Below are 20702 nucleotides of genomic sequence, written 5' to 3'. Positions count from 1 at the left end.
GGCAGGACACGTGTCGCGGGCTGCAGCGAGGCCGCTGTGTGGGCTGGGTGCCGGCCGCCAGGCCGGGGACACAAGGCCGAGGACGGGAGTCTCCGGTGGGCAGAGGCGGCGGTGATGGTTCAGCTTGTGAGCTGTCTCCCCAAGAAAGAAGCGGCGGGAGCCGAGGCGACGGCGGGCCTGAGGGGGGCCGCGCGGCTCTCACCTGGGCGCGCGTTCGCGAGGGTGGCCGAGGCGAAGCCCGGTGGACGGCGGTGTTCGGCCCTCTTGACGGAACCCGAAGCTACGCTTCCAGAGGAGGTGTGCTGGAGCAGCAGACCCCACCTCACTTCACAACCTCAGGCCAACCCGGGGTGACGAGCAGCCCTGGGGCCAGGCGCCTGCCCGGCCGGGGCCCTGCACTTGCTGCTGCGCCCTGCGCCCAGGCCGCGAGCCGCTGAGAGGCTGAGCCACCCGCCTGGGCCTGTGGCAAGAGAGCCGGGCGCTGGGTGGGGCCCGGCCTGAGACAGGGGCGGCGTGAGGCCTCACGGCCTAGCAGGGCCTGGAGAAACGGCAGGCTGTTGGAGAGTCTTCTGTCCTAAGCAGACGTTCAGATTTCAGGATCATGACAGCCGGAAAGGCGTTTCCTAGACGACTGGCGGCTGAGCTTCAGCCCCATTTTGTTCAATTTGGAATGAACAGCAGCCCCGTGCCCGGCGGTCCTGTTTGACCCCAGGGCACAGGCACATTTCCCTGGAAGGTCCCGCTGTGAAGACGCACTTCGGGATCTGATGTGTTCCTCGGGTTCGCGCCAGCGGCGGCGTCTACGCAGCAGGGAACCGGCTGCTTGGCGGAGAGCGGGCCCCAGCCGGGCGGCCAGCACCGCAGGGCTCTGACGCGAGGACGGGGACGCTGGAAAGGCCGCCTCTGCCGGGACGACCCGGACGCGCCTGCGTCTACAGACCTCTGTGCCCAGGGCCAGGGTGAAGGTGGCCTGAGGTCGCGTTTCTCCTGGATGGTGACGGCGTCCTGACCCGGCACCGCCGGCACCTCCCGCAGGAGAAAACCAGGCCCGAGCTGCGGGAGCGACCCCCCCGGGCCGTGAGGTAACGGGGTCCGCTCGGCTCAGGGACGCGGGCTCCGTCTCCACCGCGCGCCCGGGCTCCGGTGTGCCCTCGGCGGGGCGCGGCAGTGACCCGACACGTCGACAGAGACACTCCTCCCCTTTCCACACGGTTGCCTGCACCAGGCCCAACGGGCCCCAAAAGCTTCACCCACACCCGCCGCCGCCGCCGCCCGACGGCAGACGCAGGGGAGCCGCGCACGGCGCCCCCCGCACGAGATCTGCAGCCACGCAAACGATGCCCCTCTTCTGACTGCGTGTTTTGTTTGGGAAAACAGTTTTTTATTTAGAGATACACGATTTCTGCCAAGCAATTAGCTATTATTTGCAAAATGACTTAGGGAGTTCCTGGTGGTTAGGGTCTGGCACCTTCACTGCTGTGGCCCAGGATCAAACCCCGGGCTGGGGACTGAGACGCCACATCCAGCCACTGCACACGGTAGCCAAAAAAATAAAAGAAAGAGGGAGAGAGGGAGTAACATGCTTTACCTCAGAATAAACTCAATAAAATGATTTCATAAATATCTTTAAATTTCTCCGTTTTAGTTTCAGCACAGAAAATACTGATTGATAAGGCCAGTCGGGGCCTCCCCAAAATGCTGAGACTCTGAGACGCAGACTTGGAGCTGGTCTCGACTCGGCGCTGCCAGTTCTTCCACTGCCAGGTCCCTGGGCAGACCTGGGAGGGGCTGGTACAGACGCGGGGACCTGTGTGACTCTGACCTGAACACTCCAGCCACGTGAAGGTCTCTGAGACGGCTGGGACGTGCTGTGTGGACTGGGGCGTCCTCACAGAAACCACGCCAGGCCCCTGGGGGTGAGAGGAAGCCTGGCGACTGGGGTGGCGGGCCCGCACAGGCGGCCCGCACTGCCCCAATGCCCCCCCCATGCCAGGGTCACCCTGGCAGAGGCTGCGGCGTCTGTGGCCCCAGCGCTGGGAGTGGCTGGCTCGTGAGCACATGGACCCCAGCTTTCCATCTGCTTTTCACTCAAGGCTGCTGCCTTTCAGGCCATCTCAGCAATGTGTTTTAAAAGACTTTATCTTGTTATGTTACCCAGTGGTTCAGCAGCTTCCCATGGAGGGAGAAAGAGCTCAGGTTACTGGTGTGGTGAACCCTCTGTGTGCAAAAGAAAGTGAAATAAATCACTGACCAAGTAGCTGTATTTTGTGCTCAGGGTTTATGACTTAAAAAACAAACAAACAAACAAAAAAAACACCCAGAAAAACATTCCTATGTAAAATGCCAGGCGTTTTCTCAGCAAACGCGATTCAAATTAATTTGTTCACCTAGGAAGTCCCCGTCCACCTGGGGAGGAGGCCTGGCTGGGGCTGCACCCTGGTGGGGCGGGCGGGGGGCTACAGGAGGTGCAGGAGGGAGAGGTCGGGCGCCAGAGGGCGTTGGCTCTGCTCAGAGCACGGAGGTCGAGCTCTCGGACGCCGATGGTGAGCGGCAGCCACCCTGCCCCCGCCCCCACCGGCTCCTTCTCTCGAGCCGGACGCGTCCGTCACTCCAGGGAGTTCCCCGCGGGGCAGGGCTCTACCCAAGCGATGCTGGAGGACGCCCCCCGACCCCAAATCCCTCACCCGGCGGGCGCCTCTCCATTGCGAGGCCCACCAGCCTCAGAATCACAACAAGAGCACTGTGTTTAAACCTCTGGAACCACTGATTACTCTATTTATTTCAATGCATAGTTTTACCACGAAGAAGGCACCTGAAGGCAGCCAATGCAATCTCACTTAATAATACACTTTAAGCGGTGGTGAAAAACTGCACAATTAGTGCATCAAGAAAGCACAAAGGTGGGCGTTCCTGTTATGCCTGAGCAGGTTAGGAATCGAACTCAGGACGTGAGTTCGATCCCTGGCCCTGCTCAGTGCGTTGAGGATCTGGCACTTCTACAAGCTGTGGCGGAGGCTGGCAGCTGCAGCTCTGTTTCGACCCCTAGCCTGGGAACTTCCACATGCTGCAGGTGCAGCCCCAAAAAAGAAAGAGAAAAAAAAAAAAGAAAGAAAAGAAAAGAAACCTCTCCTTCCCTCAGTGCGGGCTGCTGAGTGTGGGACAGAAAGCCGGGGCCTTTACCCAGGCTCGCCCATCTCCGGCTCCAGCGACGGCAGAATCAACAGCCGGCCCTCCCTCCTCCCTGTCAAGGCACAGACTGGTCCCCGCCTCACGCTGTCCCCTGCCTCGGTCCCTGGGCCCCGCGGCCCCCAGCAGCACTTCCACGACCGACGCACTCCGGGCCCGTGCAGAGCAAGAGGAGGAGGGAGCAGACCGACAGAGCACGAAGCCGGCTCACCAGGGTGCCGAGGAAGGTGCTGATGGTGCGTGCCGCCTGGCACAGGGCGCCGTACTCCTCCAGGAGGAGCGAGATGAACTGGTGAGCCTGCGGGGGGCCCTGCAGGGCGGACGGCGACTTCACTCTGGACGCGGCCGAGAGCTGCCGCAGGAGCCGGACCTTCATCTCGAGCACGTACTCCCTGGCCTGCTGCTCCAGCCGCTGGTACAGCTGGTAGGGGTCCCTCTCGCAGAGCCTGGGCAGGAGAGAGACAGTCACCACTCACCTCGGACGTCAGTGCACGGTCTTCTCGGGCCGCCCGACGCGACAGCCATCTGCCCAGGTTCAGGCGCGATGCCCGGGGCGGAGGCCATGGGACGCGAGCAGCCAGCAGGGGGCAGAGCAGGCACTAAACTGCAGAAAACCAGGAGCCGGAGCGGTCACTTCTGATGCCTGTGTGTTGACAGGGGAAAAGCCACCCCACAGAGGTGCCACTGGGCCGGGGACCAGAGCAGACTGCTCCTTCCTCCTGGGTATTCAGGACATAACCCAAATGGGCTGGCCTTGTTCTCAAGAGGACACTTCACAGACAGTGCATCCCACCAAAAACGACACCAGTGATACACAAAATGTATACACTGAAGATAAGAGACAAAAAAAACCCCATGCGTGCCCCCCAACAGCTACGATCATTTTCACGAGTTTCTTTCCCAACTTGGAGACGATCGACTTTCATCAACAGGCCTTACAGCCATGGGCCCCTGTTCACCGTCCACTCCAGATGGAAACCCAAGAGCAGTCCCCACCAATGGCCGTCACCAGGACGAACCAGCTGTAAAACGCATGAAGCCACACTTCCTGGATGTTACTAAACGCATCCTCTCACCTCTGGGCACCAGGCGGGGTCCAGAGAGAGGAAAGTTGTCACCTATTCCACTTTAAGTCACCACATCGTCTAGGCTGTGCGAGACAAGAGACCAGGTAAAAACGGAACACGTGCAGCCCTATAAAAACGTGGCCAGAGAAAGAGTAACAACGCCAGGCCGACTTCCAAACGGTGTGTTACTTCCTCGGCCCAGCGCAACCACCGTGATCTTCGTGGCTAGGACGACAACTGCCCTCTGAGCAGAACCTGTCTCGTCTGCTGGGGGAGAGTCACAGAAGACTCGAATGACTCAGGGACAGTCACACTTACAAGGAGTCGGCTAGGTCCTGCTTAGTTCTCCTAGCACGGCGGAATCAGGCCTGTATTTCCTTGTCCACATCTGGACCTTATAAATGTACGGAAATGACATGACACTTTTGCAAAGAGCAGGAGGCAGGAATGTGCTGAAGATGCCGTGGAGGCTCCCTGGTCTGTCCTGGCCCAGGGGGCTGTGTCCGAGCTGCAGCTGGGAGGAGCCAGGAAAATACACTCTGGGGCCTCTTGTGCTCCCAGCACATGCACCCAGGGTGCAAGTCCAGTAGGGGCAGTAATACGATGAAAGCGAAGGTGAGGGGGCCCCGGGCTCTCAGGCGGGAGGACAGCCAGGTGTGGCTCGAACGCAGCGACGCAGGAGGGGGACCAGTCAAGCACGCCGGGGGCCGAGGGCCACAGAAAGGGGCCGCGGGAGTCAACACCAGCTGGACAGGCGCCTAGAAACGGGCCCTGCCCCTTCCTGGCATGCACTGGCTCTGAAACACCCACCCGTGTTCCTAGGAGACCCGTCGGACACACGCCTCAGACGGGGCCGCGGGCTGCGAGCCTTAGGAGCACAAGTCCGTCAGGGCGCTGCCCTCCCAGCCCTCGGCGACGTCCCCATCGCCTGCCCAAGGTCTGCGCGGCGCCGCTGGTCCGCACCGCTGCTTGCTGAGGCTTTCCTCTCAGAGACCTCTCACTTCACTTCGCCTCTGGCTGGGCGTGTACCAGCTGTCGAGCGGTGGGCGTGATGTGCGGGTTATACATACGTTCCTAACACTCACCAGGAAAGCTGACTTCTAAAAAAGGCAGGGACCGCCTATACCCATGTCAGGTAACGCCAGGGGCCTGCACGCAGGTCAAACGCTGAGCACACTGGCCAAAGCGCCAAGGCGCCAACAGAGCCCAAGGCCAGTCACTCCTCCCAACTCCGGATGAAACCTACGGCCCAGCGGACAGGCGTTCACACAACCCCCAGGGGCTGCATTCCGAACGTGGGAAGACCAAGACGAGAATCAATTCATGAAACGGCTCACTCGAATTTATTGCTTTCATGTGCAACATCTCAAAAGAGAGGAAAAAAGACGCCACCACCTCTGTACTGTCACCGGCCCGGTGTGTGTGCCTAGCAGGACGCCCGTCAGGACCCTCCCGGAGAGAGACGCTGCCCTGCGGGGCCTCAGGGGCCCTCAGTCTGCTTGCCCCCAGGGGAGGGGGCACAGCTGCCTGTCCTCCTTGGTCCATAGGGCAGGGCGCTTGGGGACGTGTCCCTGTCAGGTAAAGCAGTGCTGCCGCCAGGCTCCACCCTAAGGCAGGAGAACACGTCCACGCACGCCCATCACACGTAAGAAGCGTTTCATGAGCACGAGAATCGGAACCCCCAGTGCGTCTGCTGCAGGCCCGCCGTGCGCCGGGCAGGGTCCCGAAAGCAGAGCCCACCCTGAGCAGAGGAGGGTCCCGGGCAGCAGGCGGGGAGGGCCCGGACACGGGACGGGTACCTATCCACGAGCTCCTTCACCCCCTCCTTGTCGGGCACCAGAGACTGGTCCTGGTCGTCTGCCAGCGGGGTCCCCGCCTGCCGGTAGATGCAACGGACGGTGTAGCGCACTTCTGACCAGTAGTTCTGCAGCTGCTGAGGCTCCCGGTCCACCTCGGCCGAAACCTCTCTGCGGGAAGATGGCACAGGGCAAGCTCAGCATCCATGAGCCGAGCCGGCCTGACCCCCTGGCTCCGCTCTGCAGCGGGTTTGCTGTCACAGCCCTGGTGCCCTCAGCCACCCTGTCCCCAAGGCCTTTGCCTCCAGGAGCTCCCGGGCCCTCGAAGGACAGGGACGCCCACAACCGCAGTCCCCTAGCCGCCCGCCCTCACCCAAGGCGCCCACGGGCCCTGGTCCCCACACAGCCAAGCCCTGCGTCCTGGCTCCTCATCCCCGCCCTCTGCAGCGTCAGCCCCCATCCCCCAGGTCAGGGCATCTCGCTCGCCCACTCCACCAACCTGAGACAGCTCGGGTGCCCCGGCCCCAGCCCCAGCTTCCTCCCCGCAGCCCTCCGGAGTGGGAAGGGAGGAAGGAGGAACCCCCCCCCCCGCCCCAAAGAGTCCAGGTCACTTGTGCCATCGGCCCTGGGAGCGCCCATCCTGCCCATGCCCCGTCCCTGCCCGAGGGCGCCCAGGTACCTGCGCTCGCTGCAGGCTTCGCAGGCGCATGCTGCATCCGAGGGGGTGGCTGAAGGTAGCGGCTGAGCACCCAGGGTGAGCCTGCCGCCGCCACCCTCTGGCTGCGAGCCACCGAGGGGGGTGTGGAGGAGGAAGTCTTGGCCCTGCTTTAGAGAGAACAGAGCAGGTGTTATGATATTAGTTATCAATCCAGCATGAAAAGGCCTTTTTGCTTTTTTCCGTTTTTGGCTGCCCCTCGGCATACGGAGTTCCCAAGCCAGGGATCAGGTCTGAGATGCAGGTGTGACAACACCAGACCCTTTAGCCCACTGGGCCGGGCTGGGGCTTGAACCTGCGTCCCAGCACTGCAGAAACACCGCTGATCCCTGCGCCAGAGCAGGAACTCCAGGAAAAAGCCTTTTAGCAAAATTTAAAACCTCCCCAATGAAAAGGAAGTGTTTCGCCCAGTTATCCCCGAGGCACTGTTCTCTCGGACACCCAGGACGCTGTCCGGAACCAGTGACCGTCTTCACCTTGAGCGGGTTCACATCCTAACCGGGAGGACAGGCAAGGAGTCGCTCGCGCACTTTCCAGGAGGCGGCTCTGCTGCCGGTGTCCTACTCCCGAGTCCCCCTGCCCCCGCGATGGTGCTGCAGACCCAGCGGCCACTCCCGGCCCCGGGGCCGCCTGCGATCCTGCCAGCCGGGGCCCCTGCTCTGAGGGACAACAGCCTGGACGGTGGGAGAAGCAGCTCAGACCTTTGTACCTCCACGCCCACAGCCACCACTGAGGATACAAACCCGACCCCAGACCCAGCCCGTGGCCCCTTCTCCCTCGCCTTCTCCTGTCTCACACGTGGTCCCGGGACCCCCCAGCCGCCACCTCGCCCCTTGTCCCTCAGCGACAGGGCCTTAGGGCTGGAGACCCCCACATGGCGAAGGCAGGGACTAGCACGTCGCCCAGGCCCCACAAGCAAGGGCAGTCAGTGCCATCCACTGCCCCACCGGCCTGAAGAGAGGGACGCAGAGACTCCCGGAGGGACTCACGGCGTGAAGAGGACAGTGCCAGGCCCCTCCTGCCAGCAGCGGGACCTGCCCCACTGCAGCCCTGGAGGCAAGCCCTGTCTGCCCGGCCCCACAGCACCACCCCACCCCTTCCTCGGGCCTGCCGCGTGCCCCCTTGGGCACCAAGGACTGACGGTGGAATGGAAAAGTGCGGGGTAGAAGACGAGTCAGGGCTCCCTCAGGGGACGGGGCTGGGGAGCGGGGCTCACACCTTCATGAAGACCCCGCCCCATTGGGCACAGAGCAGGGATGGGGGGTCCGTCCTGCACAGGCCTCGACTGAGGTCTAGGAAAACCTCAGCAAGGGCCTCCCCCAAGCAGGAGCCACCACTGTGGGCGGCCTCTGAGGACCGTGGGTCCCCAGAGAAGCACAGACAGACCAGCAGGAACCTAAGAGAGGGGGTGGGCACAAGGATGCCCCCCTGCCCCCACCCCCACACGAGGCCTCGCTGACGTCACTCCCGCCAGCTGAGGGGGGGCAGCCCTGCGCAACGAGAGATACAGGAGTTCCTGTAGAAGGGACCAGAAAGACCACGGTCCAGTGTCATGGAGGGGGGGTGCTGGCGGCAGCAGTGGAGGAAGCAGGCTGCTCCCGGGGTGGGGGGGGGCACATCCACAGGCGGCCAGGGCCCTCTCCCCCTTCTGCAGCGGTGCTTAAACACAGGGAGGGCAGGCGGAGCGCTGGCAAAACCTCCCACGCTGGAAAGGACACCCTCTGCTACTCAGCACAGTCTCCGAGCTTTCCTGGGACCACGTCTGCTCTCTCTGCACCGCTTGTCCCCTTCCCCCAAACCTTCACAGGATACACGGTCAACATACAAAAACAAGGGCTGCATTTCTATGTACTAGCAATAAATAACTGGATACTGAAAATTTTTAGAGGAACCACTTAAAATAGCAAGAAAGCAAGTGTCCATTTTGGCTCAGTGGAAACAAATCTGAATAGCACCCATGAGGATGCAGGTTTGATCCTTGGCCTCGCTCGGTGGGTTAAGGATCTGGCGTTGAGGTGAATTGTGGTGTCACAGATGAGGCTCAGAAGTGGCGTTGCCATGAGCTGTGGTGTAGGCCGGCGGCTACGGCTCTGATTCAACCCCTAGCCTGGGAACCTCCATATGCCACGGATGTGGCCCTAAAAAGACAAAAATAAACAAAATAGCAAGAAAAATATGAAATACTTTGGAAATGTTTCTAATTTTTTTGTCTTTCGTCTTTTTAGGGATGCATCCATGGCATACAGAAGTTCCCAGGCTAGGGGTCGAATTAGAGCTGTAACCAAGCCGGCAGCCTGTGCCACAGTCACAGCAACACCAGATCTGAGCCGTATCTGCAACCTACACCACAGCTCACGGCAACGCCAGATCCTTAACCCACTGAGCGAGGCCAGGGATTGAACCTCTGTCCTCATAGATACTAACTAGTTGGGTTTGTTACTGCTGAGCCATGACGGGAACTCCCCAAATTTCATTCTTTTTATCTGTTTTCCAATTTCTTAATTTTTGCTTTTATGGTAATTTCTGCTTTTGTGTTGTGATGTCTTCTGTTTTCCTTTCCTGTTTGCTCTTTGTCCTTTTCTACCTTTATGATTTGAGTGCTTAGTTCTTTTTTTTTTTTTTTTTTTTTCTTTTTAGGGCTGCCCCCATGGCATTTGAAAATTCCTGGGCCAGGGGTTGAGTTGGAGCTGCAACTGCTGGCTTACACCACAGCCACAGCAATGCCAGATCCAAACCACGTCTGTGACCTACACTACAGCTCATGGCAACATGGGATCCTTAACCCACTGAGCGAGGCCAGGGATCGAACCTGCGTCCTTGTGGACACTAGTCAGATTCGTTTCCTTTGAGCCACCTGAGCCACGACGGGAACTCTGAAATGCTTCAATATACTATGACGCTGCAGAGCCTACACACTGAAGACTACAAAACTATTCTAAGAATACTCTTAAAAAAATAACTGGAAAGGCATACCATGTTCATGGAGTGGGAGACACAGTATTACTAAGCTGTCACTTCTCCCCACACTCGTCTACAGCCTCAACACAGTACCAGTGAAAAACTCAGAGGGATTTTCTGTAGAAACTGGCAAGATCTTTCTAAATTTACATGGGAATGCAAAGGACCCAGAATAGCCAAAACACTTTAAAAAGAACAAATTGGAGGAGTTCTTCTAGCTAATTTCTTTTTTCCCCCCAGGGCCGCACCTGTGGCATATGGAAGTTCTCAGGCTAGGGATTAAATCAGATCTGTAGCTGCCAGCCTACACCACAGCCACAGCAACGCGGGATCCGAGCTGCGTCTCAGCTCGTGACAACCCTGGATCCCCAACCCACTGAGTAAGTCCAGGGATTGAACCCATTTCCTCATGGATACTAGTCGGATTCGTTTCTTCTGTACCACCACGAGAACTCCAACTAGCTAATTTCATAACTTACTATAAAAAGTTTCAGGAAGTCGGCAGCACGGCACTGGCAAAAGCCTGAGCAGACAGGCAAAGTGGAGTCCACGGGCAGACCCATACACCAGTACCAGCTGATTTTCCGACCAGAATGCGAAGGTATTTCATGAGGTAATGCAGCCCTTCTCGACAAACAGCTCTGGAACAGCTGGGTATGTAGGCTGAGAGGACGAACCTTATTTCACAGAAGATACGAAACTTCATTCAAAACGGGTCACAGATCAAGTGTATAAACTCAAACAATGAGACAATGAGACACCCAGAAAGAAACACGGGGCAAAAAAATCTTGGGTGGCAGAGATTTCTTCTACAGACCACGAAAAGTCCAAATCATTTAAAACGATAAACTGGACTTGACCAAAATTTAAAATTTCTGATCTTCAAAACCAGCGTCACGCAATGAAAAGGAAAGCCGCGCGCTGAAAGAAAGTACCTGGGACGCACACTCTGAGAAGAGGCCTCTATTCAGGATATAGAAAGATCCATCGATCCAACAGTAAGACAAAACCAACTGACAACAGGCAACAACAACAAAGAAACGGCATCCCACCAGGGTTCAGCGGAATCGAATCTGACGCGCGTCCATGAGGACGTGGGTTTGATCCCCGGCCTCGCCTGGAGGATGGGGATCTGGTGGTGCGGAGCTGTGGTGCAGGTCGCAGAGGTGGCTCGGATCCCACGCTGCTGCGGCTGTGGCGTAGGCCCGTGGCTACAGCTCCAATTAGACCCCTAGCCTGGGAACCTCCATATGCTGTGGGTGTGCCCCTAAAAAGACAAAAAAAAAAAAAAAAAGCAAATGAAAACCATAATGAGATAACACTAAAATGGCTATAATTAAAGCCCATCAGCAGCCAGCCTTGCTGAGAATCAGATACCATGGGGAACTCTCATACTCTACTGGAAAACAGTACCAGCACTTTGAAAAGTTCCTTATAATGTCAAGCATACACTTAATCCCACACCTAGCAATTCCACTCTTAGGTATTTATCAAGGAGAACTGAATTCTTTTTCTTTCTTTCTTTTTTTTTTTTTTGTCTTTTGTCTGTGGAGGTTCCCAGGCTAGGGGTCTAATCAGAGCTGCAGCCACCGGCCTACGCCAGAGCCACAGCAATACCAGATCCAAGCTCATCTGTGACCGACACCACAGCTCACAGCAACGCTGGATCCTTAACCCACTGAGCAAGGCCAGGGATCGAACCCGAAACCTCATGGTTCCTAGTCGGACGCGTTCCCACTGCGCCACGACAGGAACTCCGAGAACTGAATTCTGTCCACACAAGTACTTGTACCCGATGTCACTAGCAACTGTACTCACAACAGCCACAACCAGGGACCACCAACGTCCCTCTCTCAGAGAACAGACAGGCAAATCGTGGTTCATCCGGACAGTGCAATGCTACCCAGAAGAAACGACTGTCACAGGCAGCGGCACGCCTGGACCTCAGAGGCATCATGTTGAGCCAAACATGCCAGAGACGTCCGTGCAGACTATCTTCCTATGGGGCCGACGCGGCTTCCGTCCTCTCCACCTGACACTTCAAGGTGGCAGCAACAGTACATCAGCACAACTACTTTCACGAAGTTCATTACAAAGCAGTTTTATACACACGTGTTATGAACCAACGGGGCAAAGAGTCAAGATAAGGACAACTATTAGCAAGCTCTTCGTGGCTGGTTTAAATTGGAACTGGATGCCCTGATTGGTTTTGTGGGCACAGTAACCATTAGAGAACCTGGCTCCTTAGTGTAAAATGCAAGCCTTACATTTTCACGATACACAGGAGAACACGGACACAAATGCTGAAGTCCACAACCGTTACAACAGTCGCCCTTGAAACAGAAAACAGAGCATTAATTGGCTGAGTATCCTTCCTTGCGGTAGGTACCTGAGGCCTACACAGAACTCCTTCAAAGAAAATAATTTTCCAAAGTACCATTTCCACCCCCCACCACAGACTTAAAACTGTTTTTGTTGTATAAACATACACAAACACAAAATGCAACATAACTTATGCTTTTAAAGCCTTTTTATAAGTATAAATAAACCCAAGTTGGTCTACAACTTAAACACAAAATCTCCTGAAAATCATTACAATTCAAATTAACATGATTTTAAAGTCACGGATGATCAGCTGAAGCCAAACTGCTGAATTCAACATAGCCTGGTTCTGAAACGAGGTGCAGACAGGCCCGTCTCAGTCAGGCGTGCACCCCTGCAGGTCTCTGCAAAACGTCTCCACCGCCCCCGCATCTCTGTCCGTCTGAACTTCTCCTGCACAGAGCAGGCCTCGCCTTAGTGGGTCTCGGCCTGGCTCCAACACAGACTGTGAGGACCAAGGCAACCCCTGCTCCTGCCTCAGCAGCCTAGACAAGCACCGCAGCCGGGCCCAAGGTTGCTGGAGTTCGGGGCAAAGCCCTCCAAGGGGCCTGACATGCCCAGCCCCACTGCCAGACACATACGCCACCTGCCTGCCCTGCCACGGGAGCCCCAGAGGGAGAGTCCATCTCCACGGCCTCTAGGCTGTGCAGTCTCCTCCAGTGCAGGGTTACGGCCACTCTGAAGACCTGGGAACACCATTTTCAGATATAAATCAGAGCGGGCTCGTTCCTTCATTCAAAAACCATTCCCAGGTGCCTGCTCTATGCCAGGCCCGTGCAGATGCCCTGAGATGGTGAGATACGAGCCAGGGCGAAGCGGCTGCCACAGAAATCTGGGGGAGGGTTTGGGGGGAGCCTGAGGCGCGTGCCAGCCAGAAAGGGTGGGCAACTCTGCTCTCAGGTGCCCTAGGGGCCAGTCGTCTGCTGGGCCTGTCCACCGCACACCCTGCCTCGCTCTCTCTGGCCACCACCTGGTGCTGCTGGGGGAGGGGAGGTCCTTGCTGATGGGCAGGCTGGGGCCAATGCTCAGTGACGTCTCAGCTTCAACAGGGGTGGCAGGCTGCCCGACACGACACCCTGGACACCCTGCCAGCTCCCTGTCCTCGGTCCCTGGAGAGGCCACCTGAAACCTAACCCACCCACTTGTTCCCTCCCCGTCTCCCTCAAGCCGCACTCCCTCTGCAAAGCAATTTCGGAAGACACTCTGGGGGTTCCCTAGTGGCCCCGTGGTTAAGGATTGAGCATTGTCACTGCTGTGGCCTGGGTCTGATCCATGGGCCAGGAACCTCCCCATGCCGTAGGTATAGCCAAAAAACCCCAAAAGTTCTGGCAGCAATTTTCTCAACTGCGACACTCCCCACCCCCCCTTACTTGGACCCTATACAGCCTTGCCTGCAAATCCTGTCTCAACAGAAGGGTGATTCCTCTAGAGACAGACTCCAGCTCTTCTGCCTCAGTGGGGCCTCATAACAGCCACCGCCGGTCCACCTCACCACTCCTTCCAGCGACCCAAGCTCAAGCTCTGCCCCTCCGATACCACGCCTGCCGTGGGGCACAGATGAGGCACTCACCCGGGAAACTGTGTTACCCTGAAAATCTAAGTGTCTGAGTTGCCCCTGTCCCAGCAATTCTGCTCCTCAGACAAAGCCTCTGAGTAACTTCGCGGGTCCACTGGACTGGGCTCTGGGGTCCTAGAGGGCTGGTCCGTCAGTATTTCTGCGTGCGCCCGTGACAGGTCTCTGCAAGAACCTGGCACCTGGATGGGCAGACGGCCCTCCCAAGGGTGGGCACTGTCCAGCCCTCCGGGTCTGAGGAGAATAAACGGGCAGAAGGTGCCCCTGCTTCAGCCGACACGTCCGTCTTCTGCCCGCGACACCAGCACCTCTGCTTCTCCGGCCTGCAGACCAGACCCGGCCCACACCGCCGGCCTCGACTCTCAAGCGTTCGGAGGGGCCGAATCAGCCCAGCTGTCCCGGTTCTCTAGCGAGCCCCTCCCTATGATCAACCTCCTCCTTCCCTGCCTGCCTCTGTCTGTCTGTCTGTCTATCATCTATCTGTCTCCCGCTGGTTCTGTTCCTCTGGAGAATCCTGACCAAAATATCCCTAACAAAACTCTTACAAACGAGTGCCAGGAGACGAGCATATAAATGCCTGAAAGCATTTCTTTTTATAATTTCAAACAAACAACAGAAAACAACTCTGTATCTTCCGACAGAATTTGTTTAAGTATTAAAAGTTTGTTTTGGTCTCTTTAGGGTTGCTACCCATTACCGCGACACCACAATGGAAGTATTTCTTTTTTTCTTTTTCTTTTTTTTTTGGTGTTTTTTTGTTGTTGTTGTTATTGTTGCTATTTCTTGGGCCGCTCCCGTGGCATATGGAGATTCCCAGGCTAGGGGGTCGAATTGGAGCTGCAGCCACCGGCCTACACCAGAGCCACAGCAACTCGGGATCTGAGCCGCGTCTGCAACCTACACCACAGCTCACGGCAACGCCGGATCGTTAACCCACTGAGCAAGGGCAGGGACCGAACCCGCAACCTCATGGTTCCTAGTCGGATTCGTTAACCACTGCGCCACGACGGGAACTCCGGAAGTATTTCTTAATGGACATTTTGTTTGCAGTACTGGGCTTTAATTTCCCCTGGTTTTAATGAAAAATAATCAGCACACATCACTGTGTCCGTCCGAAGCACAGAGCAGCAGCAGCCAGTCTGATCTACACAGTGTGAAAGGATCCCCCCGGCGGGTCCAGCCGGCGTCCATCCTCTCGGACCCAATGACAGGAGCGGTCCTTTCTCCTCCGCGGGCCTCCTCTCCGTAGGAGTCCGCAGTCTCCCTACGACTCACACGGCAGTGCCAGCCCGTCACCACGCCGCACGCCGCACCCGTTTATCTGACAACCGCAGGTCTGAACCTTTGGGCAGCCTTCCCCCGCCTCCCCCTCTGCCACCCTCTGCCTCCAGTCAACACAAGTCTGAGCTCCTCCTTTCTGAGTTTGGTTTGGGGTTTACGATTCTATATGTGGGGAGTTCTCATTGTGGCTCAGCGGTAACTAGCATGCATGAGGACGCAGGTTCAATCCCCGGCCTCTCAGTGCGTTAAGGATCCAGCATTGCCGTGAGCTGTGGTGTAGGTTGCAGAGGTGGCTCGGATCCTGCATTGCTGTGGCTGGGGTGAAGGCTGGCAGCTACAGCTCTGACTGGACCTCTAGCCTGGGAACCTCCACGTGCTGCGGTTCAGCCCTAAAGAACCAAAAAAAAAAAAGATTCCATGTGTCAGTGAGACCATACAGTACCCTGGCTGTCTCTGGTTTACTTCACTTAGCACCACGCCTTCAAAGTCTGTGCCTGCGCCTGCTGTCCTAATGGTAAAGGCCTCCTCCCCACTTTTTACGGCCAAGTAACACTCGTGTGTGTGTGTGTGTGTGTGTACACACCACATCTTCTTTATCCATGTGTCAATCAGTGAGTGCTTAGGCTATCATAAATAATGCTGTCTGGAGTTCTAGTTTCACGGCCTTTGCATGTGTTCCCAGAACAGAGCGGCTGGTGCACACGGTAGCCCTGTCCTGAGTTTCCTGAGACGCTGCGCGCCGCTCCCCGCCGCGGCCGCACCGAGGGTCCTTTCCTCCACATCCTGCTCGGCGCCCGCTGGCCTCTGGGAGAGCGGCCATGATAACAGGCCTGCGGTGGCCACTCGCTGTGGTCTTGATTTGCATTTCCCTAAGGACAGTAAACGCCAGCCTCTTTTCAAGTTCCTGCCGGTCTCTATGTATCTTATTTACTGAAATGTCTATTCAGGTCTTTCGCCCATTTTCCACCTGGGTTACGTGGTTTTGTGCTATTGAGTTGTACGAGTTCTTTATGTATTTATGTACTTCACAGATACATAGTTTGCAAATACTATCTTTCCATTCTGTAGATTTTCTTTTTTATTGTTGATGGTTTCTTTTGCTGTGCAAAGCCTTTTTTCTTTCTAAATTTTATTGGAGTATAGTTTGTTTGCTTTTTTTTTTTTTGTCTTTTTGCCATTTCTTGGGCCCCTCCCGCGGCACATGGAGTTTCCCAGGCTAGGGGTCGAATCAGACCTATAGCCGCTGGCCTACGCCAGAGCCACAGCAACGCAGGATCTGAGCCACGTCTGCAACCTACACCACAGCTCACGGCAACGCCGGGTCCTTAACCTGCTGAGCAAGGCCAGGGACTGAACCCGCAACCTCATGGTTCTTAGTTGGATTCATTAACCACTGAGCCACAATGGGAACTCCTATTGGCGTATAGTTGATTACAATGTATTAGTTTCAGGTGTACAGAAAAGCGAATCACGTTTACATACACATAGAAGCTTTTTAATTTGATGTTGTCCCAGTTGCTCATTTTTAATTAAAATTTTTTTTTTTCTTTTTAGGGTCACACCTGTGACAAATGGAAGTTCCCAGGCCAGGGGTTGAATCAGAGTTGTGGTAGCAGGCCTACACCATAGCCACAGCCCCATCAGACCTGAGCCACATCTGTGACCTATACTGCAGCTTGCAGCAATGCTAGATCCTTAACCCACTGAGGCAAGGGATCCAACCTGCATCCTCACACACACTGTGTCAGGTTCTTAACCCATGAAGCCACAGTGGGAACTCCATAAATATTTATTTATTTTTCTGTCTTTCTGCCTTTTCTAGGGCCGCTCCTGTGGCAGAGGGAGGTTCCCAGGCTAGGGGTCTAATCAGAACTGTAGCTACCAGCCTACACCACAGCCAGCAATGCCAGATCCGAGCCGCATCTGCGACCTACACCACAGCTCACGGAAACGCTGGATCCTTAACACACTGAGCGAGGCCAGGGATCGAACCTGCAACCTCATGGTTCCTAGTTGGATTCGTTACCCACTGGACCAGAAGGGAACTCCTATTTTTATTTATTTATTAATTTTTTGGCTGCACTTGCACAGCATGTGGAAGTTCCCAGGCCAGAGACCAAATCCCCATCACAGCTATAACCATAGCAATGACAGTGCCAGATCCTTCACCCACTGAGCCACGAAGGAACTTCTATTTTTGCTTTTTGGTGGTTTTTTGCTTTTGGTTTTTTTAGGGCCATAGAGAAGTTCCCAGGCTAGGGGTCGAAATGGAACTGCAGCTGCAGGCATACACCACAGCCACAGCAAGGCCAGATCCGAGCCAAGTCTGTGACCTACACCACAGCTCATGGCAACACTGGATCCTTAACCCACTGAGTGAGGCCAGGGATCAAACCCGAATCCTCCTGGATACTAGCCAGATTAGATACTGCTGAGCCACAATGGGAACTCCGGAAATTCTATTTTTTATTTTGTCACCTGTGTTTTAGATGTCAAATCCAAAAAGGCACTATGGAGGAGGTCCTTTCGTGGCTCAGTGGTTAATGAATCTGACTAGGAACCATGAGGACGTGGGTTCCATCTCTGACCTCACTCCGTGGGTTAAGGATCCCGCGTGGCTGTGGCTGGGGTGCAGGCCAGCAGCTGCAGCTCCGATTCGACCCCTAGCCTGGGAACCTCCATATGCTGCAGGTGTGGCCCTAAAACCCAACAGTAAAAACAGAATAAAGTCAAATTTAAACGGGAGGGACGGCCTCCACGGCTCCCAGCGCTTTTCTCCCCGTCTCGCCTCCCGTGGCCAGCTCCTCCCCCAGCCCCCCAACCCCCTCCAGGTCCAGCCTCCCCTCACTCACAGTCGACCTCTGAAACCTCAGCCCCTTAAAGGGACGTTCTCGGCTTCCTGGCCGCAAAGTCACTCCGCACACACGCGAGCCTGGCTCTGCTCCCACCTCCCGCTAGCCGTCCAGCACGGTCAGATGCGTCTCCACGAGGCCTCCGCTGACTCCTTCCCTGGCGGCTGTCGGGAGGACTGGGGCGAGCAGGTCCTCTGGGGTCTCCTAGGCTGTGAGGCCCTCTCCCCTGCCCTGGGCCACGGCTCAGCGTTCCGACAGCCTGAGACACAGCAAGCGCAGGCCTGCTGACTGCTTACAAAGGGGCAGACACACTCTGCTCCTGAGCAGCGACACACGCCAATGCAGCTGCGGCTCTGACATCAGACCCGGGGGTGGCGGCACAAGGGGGACCCAAACACTCGGTCTTGGGATGTGGCTGCTGTGTTCTGCCTCTGCCCAGGAGTCTCATGTCCTCCCAGGAAAGGGGAACAAGCCATCTTCTCACCTTCAGGTAGGGTTTAAAAAAAAAAAAAAAAAAAAAAAATCACATCCCAGGCCCAACTGTTCTTCAAACAAGTACCTCCACTTAGCTCTGGCTCCTCACGCAGCTCCGCCTCTAACTGCCTCCTCACAACTCCACGTCACGCTCTCCTCTCTTTCTTGGGTGTCACGCTAGGGACAAGCGGGACAAGGTTGAGAAGCTAAGTAAAAGCCATCTGCCTTCTTGGTTTTTTTTGCTTTTTAGGGCCTCACCTGCATCACATGGCAGTTCCCAGGCCAGGGCTTGAATCAGAGCTGTAGCCTCCAGCCTACGCCACAGCCACGCAGGATCCGAGCCACCTCTGTGACCTACACCACAGCTCACGGCAATGCTGGATCCTTAACCCACTGAGCAAGGCCAGGGATCGAACCCGCATCCTCATGGATACAAGTCTGGTTCGTTTCCACTAGTTCCTGTCCCACCAGAACAGGAACTCCTGCTGTTTTTTAACTGACGTGCAGCTGACTTACAATGTAGTGTTAGTTTCAGATTAGTTTTGGCAACGTCATTCACACGTCTATGTAAATTACATACATTTATGTCGGACATTCTTTTCCATTACAGGTTATCACAAGGGACTGAGTACAGCCCCCAGGCTGCACTGTGTGTCATAAAACCGTCTGTTCAAGGACTGCTGCATGGCTGCCCCGAAACACAAAGAACATCTGAGACAAAGCGCCTGGAACCTGAAACTGCAAATCTTCAGACAGGGTCCAGCAGTGCCGATAACAACTTAGAAAGAGAAGTCAATCACAGGCACATGGGTGGCGTCAGACATGGAAAAAGTAAAAGACACCATTTTAAGTAGTATAAATAAAAGCCAAGTAGCTCTGGGTAGTTGTTTTTTTTTTTTTTTTTTTTTTTTTAAGGTGCAATGGTATAACACAGGAAAATATAAACACTTACAAATGGAGAAAGATTCTAAACTTAGGGGATTAGAAGACTCAGTATTAGGGAGATGTTAATTCTCCTGCTGACTTAGAGTCTGTGCAAGCCTGGTCAATTCTCAGTTTTGGGGTGGAGAGCAGGGGGATAGGAACTGATGAGAGTCAATTAAACAAAAATTTAAAGAACCAAGAATGGCCAAGACATTTTGATGAGTACACGCTAAGAGGGCTTCCTCTCTGAATATGTCTGTTCCAAAGCTACGCTGACTCCAAAATACAGAGCAAAGCAGACTAGTAGCCACTGTGTTCACCACCACACACTTAGTTTACAAAAAGGTCAGTGAAGGGAGTTCTCATTGTGGCTCAGTGGATTATGAACCCAACTAGTATCCATGAGGATGCGGGTTTGATCCCTGGCCTTGCTCAGAGGGTTAAGGATCCAGTGTTGCTGTGAGCTGTGGTGTAGGTCACAGACATGGCTCGATCTGGCATTGTTGTGGCCATGGTACAGGCTGGCAACTGTAGCTCCAATTCAACCCCCACCTGGGAACTTCCATTTACCGTAGATATGGCCCTAAAAAGCAAAAAAAAAAAAGTCCTCTGATGCTATAAAATCCTGAACGGTGTTAAATCTCTACCCGCAAGCATGTCTTCTGAGGAGTCGGCGTGCTGAACAGCAAGCAGGTGCAAGGCGCTTCTGTAGGGTCCTAAGAAAGGCACTGTGCACTGGGGGCAGAATGAGCTACTTGGTCCATAAAACATCAATTTTACTTGAAAAGATGCTTGACAGACAAATCTATGCTTATTCAGACTTGGAAACTATCCGACATTTTCTCAAAAATAAATGAAATAAGTTTGTCCGTTCAAGGGAAACAGCTGACACTATTTGTGGCCACTGTAAACTCTCAGCTTTCAAGCAAAAACTAGAAGTTTGGAAAACTCAGAGCCATCGGTATGGGCTCGAAAGCTTATCCACATTCAGAGAGCTTTCGGGGGAGACGGGCGGTGACGGTAACGAATGAGACTTAGAAAACCATTAAAGGCGTCACTGTCCTGAAGCTCTCCCTCGCATGGTAAACCGCTGTTTCACGAGTGACGGCCGTGTGGTGCTGCAAAATCAGGCGCGTAAGAGAGCCACTCAGCGCAAGACAGACAACGGGCTTCAGCTTCATGGTGCTGGAAAAATGCACTGATATCATTTCAGATTCTACATTGCGCTATTAAAGTAACTATTAACTCTCATGATTTGGTGTGGTATCAAAGAAGAATATTCACAGTTATCTGAAAAGGCATTAAAATATTTTCTTCATGCAGCTTCAAGCAAGATAGTCTATCAAGAGTTACCGCTGTGGCTCAGTGGTAGTGAACCCAACTAGTATCCATGAGGATGTGGGTTGTATCCCGGCCTCGCCCAGTGGGTTAAGGATCCGGTATTGCTGTGAGCTGTGGTGTCGGCTGCAGACGTGGCTTGGATCTGGTATTGCT

General features: G+C 55.2%; 1 protein-coding gene across 7 annotated transcripts in view; it reads right to left on the bottom strand.

Moving 5' to 3' along the window:
• The window catches only part of FAM193A (family with sequence similarity 193 member A), a 136354-nt gene that overhangs the window by 56285 nt on the left and 59367 nt on the right, over positions 1-20702 (bottom strand). For 4 of the 7 annotated variants that reach the window (XM_021100934.2, XM_084971281.1, XM_084971282.1 and 1 more), the window contains 3 exons: positions 6729-6874; positions 6053-6220; positions 3398-3632 (listed from right to left, as the gene is read on the bottom strand). In XM_021100934.2, the coding sequence (XP_020956593.2) occupies positions 3398-3632; positions 6053-6220; positions 6729-6874 (549 nt within the window). The remainder of the gene's footprint in view (positions 1-3397; positions 3633-6052; positions 6221-6728; positions 6875-20702) is intronic. The other 3 variants (XM_084971280.1, XM_084971284.1, XM_084971285.1) reach the window with 1 other exon arrangement.

The sequence above is a fragment of the Sus scrofa genome, chromosome 8, assembly GCF_054392235.1.
Source record: "Sus scrofa isolate SSC_HxYL_T2T_F1_AM1 chromosome 8, Sscrofa_HxYL_maternal_Yorkshire_Landrace_v2.0, whole genome shotgun sequence".
NCBI classification, from domain to species: Eukaryota; Metazoa; Chordata; class Mammalia; order Artiodactyla; family Suidae; genus Sus; species Sus scrofa.
The sequence above is the reverse complement of the archived record's forward strand: the minus strand, read 5'-3'. Positions and strand labels throughout refer to the sequence as shown.